Here is a 14218-nt window from a genome sequence, read left to right as displayed (position 1 = left end):
TATCTATCTAGTAAATAAACAAATTGCACTAGGAAATATCCTGGGATCTGCATTACCAATCTCTCCTCCAGACAGACCTGTCAGACCCTGAAATCTGCCAGCACCCCGCAAAGGGGTAAGGAATTGGAATGATCATCACGATTTAGGGATCTGAACAGTGAGAATGTGATGACATGAAAAATCACCAAGGAGCGTCTGTTGACCCTGGTAGGGACAGAGGTGACGGAGTGTGGCAGGAAGGAAGGAAGAGCTTTGTTCATGATGAATATTCTAATCCATTGCATGTTTTCCTTCATATCGTGATGTTGAAAGTTCTCTTCCAGGGGGTGTTTGACCCAAAGACAATCAGTGGCCTAATGAAAGCCAGTGGGAGTCAAGCAACCTCCTTCAGGCTCAACAAAAGGAGCAATTAAGCCCCCTTACATGGCAGAGACAGCTGCAGGCAGCAGAGGTTACCACCCACTGCAACAGGCCACGTGGGAAATCAGAGCTAAGCCAGGTGGGCGGAGAGGTTTCCTGGTTGGAAACCCAGGGGTTAAGTTATCAGTTGTAGACTCCATATGGGGCCGACTCCATGGGTGCTCCAGGGTTGGAGCACCCATGGGGAAAAATTGGTGGGTGCTCTGCCCCCCCACCTCACCTCAGCTCCACCTCTGCCTCCTCTCCTGAGCACGCTATGTCCCCACTTCTCTTCCCAGCGCTAGCTGCTGCAAAACAGCTGTTTTGCAGCATAACAAGCTCTGGAAGGGAGGGGGGAGGAGCGGGAATGTGGCACACTAAGGGGAGGAGGCTGGGAAGAGGTGGGGCCAGAGCGGGGATTTTGGGGAAGGAGTTGGAATAGGGGCAGGGAAGGGGCGGAGTTGGGGCAGGGACTTTGCGGAAGGGGGTGGAATGGAGGTGGGGCAGGGGTGGGAGGGGCGGGGCAGGGAGTTGGGGCAGGCCCGTGGGCAGAGGGGGGTCAGGCAACCACCGGTGCCAGCAGAAGTCGGCGCCTATGGTAGCCTCTATGTGTTGGGGATGGGGGGGAAGCCAAGGAGAAGCAGTTGTGAGCATGACCCCTGAGAGGAATCACAGGGACAGAAATTCTTGGGCATAGAGCTCAGTGGAGAGGCAGGCTTGGGGATTTCTGAGCAAGGAGACTTCCTGCTGCTGTTTGTTTCTCCTGTGATTACAGAAACAGGACTTTATGCACATTTTTTTGTAAATAAACAAGATGACACGAGAACAGACCTGACTCATACTGATTTCTCCTAACAGCAACAGCCCTGCAAGGCCATGAACAGCAATAAACCATTCGAACCAAAGGGGCAACAATATCTGACAAAGATCAAATTTCCCCCCAACTGGATGACCTGAGTTTCAGGAACCAAGCTCAGTCTGGACCTTGTTCTTATAGCACTTTGCCCAGGTTGTGATGAAGCGTCCAGTCATCTACTGACAAGTGGAGCAAAACCTCAAGGGCACCGTGCCGGGACAGGAGAATTGGGGCTACATCGCTGAAGAGTTAATCAGCAAACGGATTCTCCGTTTCCAACATTTAGAAATTTGTTTCCATTCTGAATTGGAATGAAAAGTTGAAATTTTGACAAAACTTCCCGCAAAATTTTGACGAAATTTCCCGCAAAATGGAAACTCTAAAAAAAAGCTCCGTTCAGAAACAGTTGTTTCGATAATGTCAAAAGGTTTCACCGTGGTAAGGTAAAAAGGCATTTCGTTATGACAAGTCAAAACATTTTCATATCATATTCAATATGATGTTAAACGTGTAACATTCGGAGATATAAATATATCATTAACATTTCGCTTTTTGTGGACTATAAATGTAGAAACAAAATGAATCAAAATGGGAAAGTCAAAACGAAACATTTTACCTTATCGGAATGAAACATTTTGATCTTACTGAAACCAAATAAGTCAAACTGAAACATGTTTACCTCATCAAAACAAAACATTTCAACATTATTGAAACCCAAGGAGGAAATTTAAAGATTTGTTTGGATCGTTTCCTGGTGACAATTTTATTGACACTGACGCATTCCCCCAAAACTCGTTCAGTTCTGATGCACCTGCATTTCCCAATGGAAAGCCAATCCAGTGAAAATTTCCCAGCCAGCCTCTGTCACAAGGGACCTGTTCCAATGGATAGCAGGCCATGAGCTACTCACCCTGCATGCCCAGTGCAATTACCGCTGTAGCCAGGATCACGTCGCCAGCCAAAGCAATCCACAGAACGAACCCGTGCCAGTGTGAAAATCCCCGGAGATCTGTGAGATGCAATATTTAGTGAAGCACTTTCTGTAGCGACTTAAACAAAGAGGCGTATGTGCTTATCTGGCTTTCTGTCTCTCTGGCCACTCGGGGAGATGTCTACACTGCAAACAAAAACACGCAGTGCCAAATCTCAGAGCCTGGATCGATTGCTTTGGGCTCATGGGGCTTGGGCTGTGGGATCAAAAATAGCAGTGTAGACGCTCTGGCTGGATCCCAGGCTCTGAGACCCTCACAGGATTTCAGAGCCTGGGGTCCAGTCCAAACCTGGATGTCTACACTGCAATTTTTAGACCCGCAGCCCGAATCTGTTGGTCTGGACACTCAATGCCATGGGTATTTCTTTGCAGTGTAGACATACTCCTGACATTAAAGGCAATATGCTGCTAGAGCCAGTTGTAAAGCCGTCAGACAGGAATATGCTATTCTTAGGAGCCCCCCCATTGACCAGCTGGCCAGAGTGCTCGACTGGTATTTCCAGAGCAATGTGAAACTACTGGAAAAGTGGGTCAGATTTCAGCAGGGGTTTTAATCTTCCTGTCCCCACCGCAGTCCTGTCCAGTCAGCCCAGGAGAAAAGCCGCCAGCACCAGAGTGATTTGGGGCTATCTACCAAACAGACATACAATCCATTGCAGTTCATGGGCCAGATCTGAATTGTATCTAAACATACTGCTCCTGACTCGTGCTCAGCATTCCTGCTCGTTGGCTTAGTCCATGCTTTCAGTGCTGGGCCACGAAGCAGAACCCTTCAGCATCTGTTCAGACTCCTCATGTCCTTCTCTTCGCTATGTGCTGACGCGACTTGGCATCACTGGCGATGCTGAACATAACAACTTAGCTCAGAGGTGAGAGCTGCTCTGGCAAGAAGGATAGGTACTCCTCAGGCTGAGCCTCCCACACAGTCATCGGGCTAACTTTGTTGTGAGTTGTTGTCAGTTTCTGGTGGTGTGAACCCTGATGGAAATTCTGCTGCGGGAACAGGAGGCAGCCGCACAAAACATCCTCCCCCACTGGTGCGAAGGGGTGAATGCACACACACACACTCAGAGACACACGGGCACACACAGGCAACGGGCTTAGCTGGCAGGGAGAGAGACGCTTTAGAATTCCCTGCCCCAACAGTGATGAATTTGGCCCACTGCCCTACGATTAACGCGCTCTGGATTTTCGTTGAGCCTTTGAGCTGGGAGAACTAAACAGTTTCTAAATCCAGTGACGTTTCACTTGCTAGTAAAAGGGAAGAGAGTCATTTCTCGGCAGCCGGTTCAGATGTGAACGCATCTAATGGCAGCCACTGGGATAACCTCACTTTGTCCTTCTGGTCCTTCCACCTTTCTACACAACTTCCATCCATCCCAGCCCCTTTCGGACTCCCTAGCTAGTTTTATTTGCAGCCCCAAAGCCTGTCTCTGCCGCGCTCGCCCTGCATCACCTTGCGCTGGCTCCTGATTCGGATCTCAGTTGCACTCACTGAATTCAGAACAAGAAGTGAAAGCAGAACCTGGGCCTGAGTCCGAGGACTGCAGTGGGGTCACCGGGTTTACACTGGGCTCACTGACATCAGGAACTTGGCTCCTCCCACCAAATCCAATAAGCAAATTCTGCTCACTGAGCCTCCCAGGGTGTTTGTGCTCAATTGCCACCCTGAACTTGCCCCTTCCTTCTTTTCTCACTCCCAGCTAAACCAGCCAGAGGTCCATGGGAGTCAGCAGGCCTGATCCCCAGCTGGTGTATCAATATAACTTACTGAAATCCCCCAGAAGATGTATAAAAGCTATTACATTTTACTGCCTTGGCATGTGAGTGGAAATGATGTTCCCAGCTGCAAAGAGTCCAGTAATGTTTGTACACTCATGTGGCTATAAAGAGAAACCAAGTGTTCTGTGTTATGCCAAAGAATGGCAGATACCAGGAGAAGCTTTTCCTATGGCAATGAGCAGCGCCTGGCAGCTAGAAAATTGCCCTCTGAACTCTGCCGGCTAAACTTTAATAAACACAAAACGCATGTGTGGAAAGCAGAATCCCGAACTTAGGACAAATAGGGGGAGAATAAAATCAAATACACTTACCATGGTGCTTAGGGGGAGAGGGTTGGCTGGTGGGGGATGTGTCTTCCAGAACATTTATATCAGCGTAGATAATTTCCTCAGTCATTGTCCAGGCAGCAAAAGAAGGCAGCACCCAGCAAGGGATGCTGTGTGGAAGGGCAGCCGCTGAGATATACGTGCACACCAAGGCGAGCGATGCCTCCAAAATCAAGAAGTAGCATCTGTCAGAGGCTGGTGGATTTCCTTCCTATCTCTGCGCTGGGGATTTCCTTCATGAGCAGGTCTCACATCTTTACCCAAGAGCAACTGACGCCAGAGGCAGAGGCAATATTAGCACCTCCGGGTTGCTAACAGAAAGCCGTCCAGTTGGGCAGCGAGCCCCGGCACGAGAAATTCTGCCTTCAAAATGGCCGTGACAATAAAGTGTTCAAAGATTCAGTGGCGGTTTCCTGCTGGGCTTGGCCATCTTGAATCCAGACATGTTGCCCTTTCTTCCCCGATGGGTTTGGGATGGCCAGGCCCATGCATTGATGCTCCCGTGTCTACCCAGCTGGTGCGTTCGAGGGACGCTGGGCGTGAATCCCCCTTCGCAGGGGCGGCTGCTCTGCTGTAGCGAGGTGAACTTGAGCGTGAGTCACAGCCGTGTAGAACCAGGTGTTAAGTCACCGGGTTCCCACAAGCAGCGGGGGCTGAGTTTTGAGGGGTCCTTCTCACCTTTATACGCCCCCGAGGGCCCTGCAGCCGTCCCCGCTCATGTCAGCATCGTGACGACTGACTCGATGGCCACCCAAAAACAGCAGGGGTGGAAGTTCAAGTTAAGTTTCCATTGCACCCAACTCAGCCACTGCTCTGCTGACGCTGGGCCAAAGTGTGGCTTGGAAGCGAAGAGGCCAACGACTGGGCCCGTCCTGTGGAGAGAACAATTGTTATTTCATCTTTTCCCCAAGCCCCTGGCACTTGGCGCTCCCCAGAAACGAGCTTTGCCCCTGCCTGCCAGCACTGGCCACGAACGCTCGGCTGTGAGACACCGAGCGAGGGTCGCCCACGGGCCCAGGCGAGAGGAAGGATGAGGGTAACACTAACGGGTTCCCACGGTTGCTCAGTATATGTGTGAAGGTCGTTGCTTATGCAGCTGACAGCCCAGTGAGCTATTAGGAGGGCTTAGAATGAGGCAACCTGGTGATGGGGTTTGGCCACCATGCCCCAGGCATAAGGGAGAAGATATATCCGGGGCCACTCCCCTCCCTGCTAACTCAGTGGTCCCAAAGGCAGTCAGCTGTGGGAGCTGTTTATGTTCACAGCTACAGGCCTCGGCAAACCCCTTCTCTGCTCAGCTATTGGACCTGCCTGCACCCACCTGCTGCTGGAGACCCCTCCACGGCTTTCGGGGAGCGGGGAGCATGGACGAAATGAGCAAGAAAAGACGAAAAGGGAGGAAAGGCAGGAAGGAGAGAGAGCAAAGACGACTCCAGACTCCTTGATGAGTCGCCGTTCCGTTTCCAGCCTGCAGGGGAGCCCCAGTTTGGGACAAGCGTGCTTGGGAAGGGGATGCCCCAGAATTGGGAGTGTCCCGGAACAAGAAGAACTCTGGGGCGCAGGGCAAGCTCATTAATCCCTACAGACCGCATTCACCCCACAGAGGTAGGTAACTCCCTGGGAAAGAAAACTGCGTGCAGAGCATTAATGGCATTACCAGCTCTCCCAGGGGCAGGACTGGACTGAGGTGCCTTGGCAGAAATGTGGGTGAGATGACCCAAGGCTGAGACATCGGGGGGCCTGTGCATTGGGATTGATGGGCGCGGCAAAGTGACATTTGTATGGGAGAAGCTGGCATCTGCCAACTCCCCAGGCTTGGCTCTAATCAGCCCCTAAGTGAATTCACTCACATGAACATTTTAAGAATAAAATGCAGATTCTTTCAGAGGCAGCCCTGCCAGTCACTGGCCAACAGGAACTGTGGCATCAGCAGCCCAAATTCTTTCTCTTATCAGCCAGAATTCATTCTGCTTTCCATGGGAGGAAGGGCGCTGATCCACGACTCAAGGGATCGAGGTACCCACCTCTGCCACAGGCTCTCTTTGTGCCCTTGGGTGAGACATTTAAAGTGGGCTGTTTCCCTTTAAGAACATAAGAACGGCCATACTGGCCAGTATCCTGGCTGCCGACAGTGGCCAATGCCAGGTGCCCCAGAGGGAATGAACAGAACAGGGAATCCTCAAGTGATCCAACCCGTCACCCATTTCCAGCTTCTGGCAAACAGAGGCTAGGGACACCATCCCTGCCCATTGATGGGCCTGTCCTCCATGAACTTATCTAGTTCTTTTTTGATCTTGTTATAGTCTTGGCCTTCACAACATCCTCTGGCAAGGAGTTCCATGGGTTGACTTTGGCAGCATTAGAAAAAAACCTGCCAACCTTTGTGCCTCAGTTTCCCTTCTGTAGACTGGTCCTCCTGTTGAGAGAAAGTGTGGCCTAGTGGCTACTGGAGAGGGACTCAGGAGGCCTCAGTTCTGCCAGCTGGGTGACCTTGGGCGCCACTCTGTGACTCAGTTTCCCCATCTGTAAAATGGGGATAATAACACTGGCATTCCTTTGTGAAGAGCTTGGTGCTCTATGGATGAAAAGTGCTAGCTAGGAGCGAGGGATTATTATCAGTCTATGTGAGAGGCTTAAATAGTACAGTGAGAAGGGACTGAGTCTGTTCTTGTGCCTTCAGCCTGGCAATGTGCTTCCATACTAGTCATTTCCCTAGCGCTAAAAGCAGGCAGGATTTTTAGAACAGACTCAACTAGTCTGCTTCAAGGCCTGTTTCTATGCAGGTATTGGTCAGTGAGAGCTGCAGTCTGTCTGGAAATTACCTTACCACACACACTGCAACAACAGTGACTGTGATTGACCCCGGCTAACCCACAAATGACCTTATGGGCTTGGTTTTTTGCCTATACTCTGTGCACCATCCTTCCACTTGCAATAGGTGAGGAAAGATGTCATCTCTCAGATCTAGCTTGTGATGGCAGCCCCCTGACTTGCACCCTCTTGATATGTGGACCTGCGTCAGAACGTTGTTACTCTGTGTCCGCACTCGACAGCAGCCCCTCGGGGTGAAGACCGTTGCTGGGAAATGGTTTTCTTTTTCCTCTGTGGAAATGTCAGGTTGGTGAAAAAAATCAACCCCCAAAATATTTAAGAGTCCCAAATGTCGCTGCAGTGCCTCGTGAGACCTGTAGTTCCCCATAATTCATAGATTTCAAAGCCAGAAGGGACCACTGTGATCCGCTATACCTCTGGTATAGCAAACACCATAGAACTTCCCCAAAATCATTTTGATCTGAACTAGAGCAGGTCTTTTAGGACTAGTCTACACTAGAAGTGCTACAGTGGGGCAGCTGTATGTATCCTGACAGGAGAGAGCTCTCCCGTTGGCATAACAAAACCACCTCTGCGAGAGGCGGTTGCTATGTCGGTGGGAGAAGCGCTGTCATACACTGGCTCTTAGGTTGGCGTAATTTATGTTGTTCGGGGATGGGGGCGGGGAGGTGGCTTATTCCCAGCCCTGAGCAACATAAATAATACCGACATAACCTGTAGTGTAGACAAGCCCTTAGAAAACGTCCAATCTTGATTTAAAAATTGCTAGTGATGGAGAATCCACCACAGCCCTTGGTAAGTTGTTCCAATGATTAATTACACTCGCTATTAAATATCTTGCACCTTATTTCCAGCCTGAATTTATCTAGCTTCAACTTCCAACCACTGGATCTTGTTAGATCTTTTTGCCTGCAAGATTGAAAAGCCCATTATCAAATATTTTTCCCCAGGTAGATACTCACAACCTTCTATTTGTTAAGCTAAATAGATTGAACTCCTTGAATCTATCACTATAAGGATATGACCCAGTTGCAACTATGTGGACGAATCCAGACAATCACTGTGCTGTCCAATGAACTCACACAGGAAAATGTTAAAAAACAAAAACACCCCATCACCTGTGGATGAACACTTTTCACAGAGTGATCACTCCATATCTGACCTCTCAGTGCTCCTCCTCAAAGGAATCCTGCACAAAACCTTCCAAAAAAACGAGCCTGGAAGCTTAAATTCATTACTCTGCTAGGCTATGTCTACACTACCGCAGTAAGTTGACCTAAGTTATGCCACTCCAACTATGTGAATAAGGTAGCTGGAGTTGACGTAGCGTAGGTTGACTTACTGTGGTGTCTACACCGCACTGGGTCGACAGGAGGCACTCTCCCGTTTACTTATCTTACTCTTCTCATTCATGGGGGAGTACTGGGGTCAATTGTAAAGCGATCTGTGGTTGATTTGGCAGGTCTTCATTAGACCTGCTAAATCAACCCCCAGTGCATCGATCACTGGAGCGTCGATCCGAATGTAGTGTAGACATAGCCTAGAAACTAAAAATCCTGGACTGAACAGAGACACTGGATTTATGGCTTATTACAACAATTGGTAACCCACTAACCCCGTAACTGCCTTTTTTGTCCTGTGACTGCAGAGGTGTTAATGGGCCATTCCACCTTGAATAGTCCCTTTCAATATATGCTAACTAGTTATGCTACTTATGGACAACAGAATGGCAGCTGAAATTCAATGTTGATAAATGCAAAGTAATGCCCATTGGGAAACATAATCTCAACCCCACATAAGAAATGATGGGGTCTAAATTAGCCGTTACCACTAAAGAAAGAGATCTTGAAGTCATTGTGGCTAGTTCTCTGAAAAGATCCACTCAATGTGCAGCGGCAGTCAAAAAAGCGAACAGAATGTTGGGAATCATTAGGAAAGAGAATAAGACAGAAAATATCATATTGCCTCTATATAAATCCATGGTACGCCCACATCTTGAATACTGCTTGCAGATTTGGTTGCTCCATCTCCAAAAAGTAATATTGGAACTGGAAAAGGTTCAGAAAAGGGCAACAAAAATTATTAGGGGTATGGAACAGCTTCCATATGAGGAGAGATTAATAAGACTGGGACTTTTCAGTTTGGAAAAGAGACGACTAAGAGAGGATATGATAGAGGTCTATAAAATCATGACTGGTGGAGAAAGTAAATAAGGAAGTTTTATATACTCCTTCTCATAACACAAGAACTAGGGGTCACCAAATTAAATTAATAGGGAGCAGGCTTAAAACAAAGAAAAGGAAGTATTTCTTCACACAATGCACAGTCAACCTGTGGAACTCCTTGCCAGAGGATGTTATAAAGACCAAGACCATAACAGGGTTTAAAAAGGAACTAGATAAATTCATGGAGGATAGGTTCATCAATGGCTATTAGCCAGGATGGGCAGGGAGACAAAACCATGCTCTGAAGTGTCGCTAGCTTATTTTTGCCCGAAGCTCGGAATGGGCGACAGGGGATGGATCACTTGATGATTCCCTGTTCTGTTCATTCCCTCTGAAGCACCTGGCATTGGACAGTGTCAGAAGACAGGACACTGGGCTAGATGGATCTTTGGTTTGACCTAGTATGGCGGCTCTTATTTTCTTAATCTGTTGCACCCTGCATTTTGCTATGACACTGGGAGAACCTTTCCTAGCCCTGAAGAAGAATTCAGGGTGCCTCAAAAGCTTGTCTCTCCCCCTCAGCAGAATTTGTTCCAATAAAAAAATACCAGCTCACCCACGTTGTCTCTCTATCACTCTCCGGCAGGTTTTCTAATCCTTTAATCATTCTTGTGGCCCTCCTCTGACCCCTCTGCAAGGTATCAACGCCCTTCGTGAATTGTGGGCACCAGCACCGGACACAGGAGTCCAGCTGCAACGGCACCAGGGCAGAATCCAGAGGTAAAACCATTTTCTATTCCTACTCACGATTCCCCTGTTCACGCATCCAGACATCACAGTGTCGCACTGGGAGCTCGTGTTCAGCTGATTATCCACCGAGACCCTCCCAGGACTTTTTCAGAGTCCCAAGATAGAGCCCCCAGCCTATCAGCAAGGCCTGATTTCTTTCCTCCTACATGGATAGACGTACATTTTTGAAGCATTATCATTAAGGGACTGAGCTGCAGGTTGGAGTAGGAAATTCCCTTTGATCAATAAGCCCTGTGGTATGTGGGCAGTGTTAGTATTTGCACTACAAGGCATCCTGCAGATCATATCAGCATTTGAATATAGGTGCGATGCAGGAAGCAGTGGGCGTGTGACTGCTGATGCTGCTTCCCGTCATTCTAACTAATATTGTCTCAAAAAGAACAGGAGGACTTGTGGCACCTTAGCGACGAAAAAAAAAATTTATTGGAGCATAAGCTTTCGTGAGCTACAGCGCACTTCCTCAGATGCAATTCACGAAAGCTCATGCTCCAATAAATTGGTTCGTCGCTAAGGTGCCACAAGTCCTCCTTTTCTTTTTGCGGATACAGACGAACACGGCTGCTACTCTGAAACCTAATATTGTCTCGTTTCCTTGTAAACCTCCCCCCCCCGCCCCCATCTGTCTGTATCCACCTCTTATCGCTTGTCTTAGAATCATAGAATCAGAAGGGACCCCCAGGGTCATCTAGTCCAGCGGCTCTCAACCTTTCCTGGCTACTGTGCCCCTTTCTGGAGGCTGATTTGTCTTGTGTACCCGAAGTTGCTCCTCACTTAAAAACGACTTGTTTACAAAATGAGACAAAAAACACAAAAAGGTGTCAGCCTCTATTATTGAAAAAATTCTGCCTTTCTCATTTTTCCCGTAGAATGATCAAATAAATCAGTTGGAATATAAATGCTGTACTGACATTTCAGTGTGTAGTCTATAGAGCAGTGTAAACAAGTCATGGTATGAAATTTTAGTTTGTACTGACTTCGCTCGTGCTTTTTATGTAGCCTGTTGTAAAACTAGGCAAATATCTAGATGGGTTGATGTACACTCTGGAAGACCTCTGCGTACCGAGGTAAGCGTACCTCTAGTTGAGAATCACTGATCTAGTCTAACCTCCTGCCAAGAAAGAGGCAGGATCTGTTGTGTCTATTCCATCCAAGACAGATGGCTGAGACTTGGATTGTCAGCTTTTTGGGGGCAGGGACTGTCTTTTCACCCTTCATTTGGACAGAGTTTAGAGCAACAGGGTCCTGGGACATGCCACTACGATAATGCAAAATAATAAATAATACTAATAATTCTCTGGCAGTGGAGCCTAGTGGGTCAAGCACAGGACTGGGACTCAGGAGACCTGGGTTCCATTCCCTGCTCTGCCACTGGCCTGCTGGGTGACCTTGGGCACGTCACTCCGCTCTGTGCCTCAGTTTCCTCATCTCTAAAATAAGGATACTGCCCTCTTTTGTAAAGTACTTTGAGCTCTACTGCTGCAAGGCACTAGAGAAGAGTGAGGTGTTATTCGCCAGGAGGTCTGACTCAGTACTGCCAACCTCAAACGTCCAAAAATCGTGAGTCAGACACTCAAACGATCTCAGGAGATTGGTTACGATTCGTTAATAAAACTCCCGCTTTCATCTAGCCCAACGCAGGAGTCCAGACTCTCAGCTGGCAGCGTTTGCTTTGATTAAAGACAGGCAGCAGAGCTGGAAGATAAAGGGAAGTTGCTTTCAGGGCTTGTCTACACAGGGGGATAATGTACACGTACAGGAGTGTGATTTCTGAAACCCATTAATGTGTTACGTGCTAACTAGTCCATGTAGGCCCTGCTGGTACACCCTAAAGTTTCCTTAGTGTGTTTTAACATCATGCTGACTACATTAAAGTGCACTAGGAAACCTTTAATGCACACCAGCCATGCCTGCACAGACCAGTTAGTGTGCAAGATAGTAGTGCGGTGTAGAAATCACCCCCCCGGTAGCGTGCATTGCAGCACTGTGTAGACAAGCCCACTGCATCATTTAGATCTAGGCTGAGATCTTCAAACGTGACTAGTGATTGCAGGTGGCCAATTTTTGATTCCTGCTGCATTCAGGGAAACAGAACTTTTCTTCTTTGTGAATAAACAGGATTGCAGCAAAGAAATACTTGACTTGTAGCATAAATTTCTCCTGCTAATGGAAACAATCCAGCAAGGCCCTGGATAGTGGTGAACCTCTTGGGTCAAAAGAGGTAGCAATAAAACCAACCACAGGATGAGAGGTCACTGGTTTTGCTCTGTTAAGGAGAGCCTCGTGGTGAGGATGTTTCGCTTGCAATCTCAGCATGCCGTCACTGAGGGTGTGCAGTTCCTGGAAGCCCAGCTGGACACTGTTTAAGCAGCATTTGCTGAGGAGGCCCCCAGCCCAATCCGAGGGACTGGTCCTTAGCTCCGTAGGGGCCTCACATTATGAAAGGGCCAGGCCACTTGGGACAGAGGCACCGTCCGTTGTGCTGTTGTGGGGCCAGATCGAAGTGGAATGGCATATCAGCACTTCTGCCGCATGGAAGGTGCCATTTGGTAGAGCATGACACACAGCATGACCTCCCACTTCTACGGGTCTCTCTAATATCCTGGGACCAACACGGCTACAACCACATGGCTTAGGATAAATCTGTGACCGTTAATGTAGACTGCACAGGGCTGTCTAGCAGAGACACCCCCGAGGGAGATAGCCTCGAGCTTTTCGCATCACAGGGGAGCTGGGAGACGCCGCAGCTGTTTGCATGATCATTGCATGTAACAAAGAACTCTAACCTAGCTCAGTGCATGGGCTCCTGGCAATGCACAAGGCTCAGATTGGCAGGTGCGATCAAAGGGAGGGGCTGTAATTGACAGTCAGTGACATGAAATGGCCACAGGGTGGCCCCACAACCTCAGAAATAGGAAAGAGCCACAATGGGGCTGGTGAAAAAAGAAACGATTTTGAGAAAATCAATAAATAAATTGGTTTATTTGAATTTTTTGGTGAAATTGTTTCATTTTTTTGATATAACAATTTGAAACAAGACTAACGCGACATTTTTGTTTTGTTTCCAGTCGAAGTATGTTTATTGGGTTCAGGTTTTGAAACCTAAACTATTTTGGGGTTTTGATTTTCAGGGGCGATTGAATTTTTTTTCTTTATTGTCTGTTTTTTGAAGACAAAGAGGAAAGAAAGAAATGGAGGAAGACAAAAAAACCAAGCACATGCTGAATAGAAAACCAAAACCAACCCCTCCCCCCCCCCCCATTTGAGCTGGGACAAACATTTTGGTGGAGTTTAATTTACTTTTAATTGCATTTGGTGGGATTTGATGCCAGACCAAACCCATTTCATTTTTCTGAGAACTTTCAAAAGAAATTGAACTTCTTGTTTGCAAAAAATATCATTTGATTCCAAAAGCCGTTTTTTGTTAAAGAAAAAAAGTAGTGACGAAACAGGTTTGTCTGGATCTAAACTCAAGGAGAAACATGCCCTGGAGAGACAGCCCAATGATTTAGTACCACAGGGCAGTCGAGGGACGTGGTGGTTTATATGATAATTGTGTATATTAAGAGGACCTCAGCTCCGTGCGTTGCATTCTGTGTAGACACAGGGCAGAACCTGGGATAAAAGGGAGGGGAAAGAGATCAGATATATGCTGTTTGCAGGGTTATAGCCGTGTTGGTCCCAGGATATGAGAGACAAGGTCGAGGATTTTATTGGACCAACTTCTGCTGGTGAGAGAGACAAGCTTTCAGGATCCACAGAGTTCTTATTAAGGTCTGGGTCAGGTCTGGCCCCGAGAACTTGACTCTTTCACCAACTAAAATGGGTCCATTATGAGTATGTCTACACAGCAAAGAAAAACCAGCCGACTCGGGCTGGGGCCTGTTTCATTGCTGTGTAGACATCTGGGACCCTCCCACCACAGAGGGTCCTAGAACCCAGACTCCAGCCCAAGCCCAGGCGTCTGCACAGCAATGGAAGAGCCCCGCGAGCCCGAGTCGGCTGGCCCGGGCTAGCCGCAGGTGTCTCGTTGCCGTGTTGACGTACCCTCATAGACCCC

At 48.1% G+C, this 14218-nt stretch overlaps 1 protein-coding gene across 1 annotated transcript in view; it reads right to left on the bottom strand.

Annotated features, from left to right (window-relative positions):
* Nucleotides 1-14218, bottom strand: part of LOC140898184 (killer cell lectin-like receptor subfamily B member 1B allele C) — a 120104-nt gene that overhangs the window by 8603 nt on the left and 97283 nt on the right. Inside the window, exon 3 of the mRNA XM_073311614.1 lies at nucleotides 10228-10243. Within this exon, the coding sequence (XP_073167715.1) occupies nucleotides 10228-10243 (16 nt within the window). The remainder of the gene's footprint in view (nucleotides 1-10227; nucleotides 10244-14218) is intronic.

This window comes from Lepidochelys kempii, chromosome 14 (assembly GCF_965140265.1).
Source record: "Lepidochelys kempii isolate rLepKem1 chromosome 14, rLepKem1.hap2, whole genome shotgun sequence".
NCBI classification, from domain to species: domain Eukaryota; kingdom Metazoa; phylum Chordata; order Testudines; family Cheloniidae; genus Lepidochelys; species Lepidochelys kempii.
The sequence above is the reverse complement of the archived record's forward strand: the minus strand, read 5'-3'. Positions and strand labels throughout refer to the sequence as shown.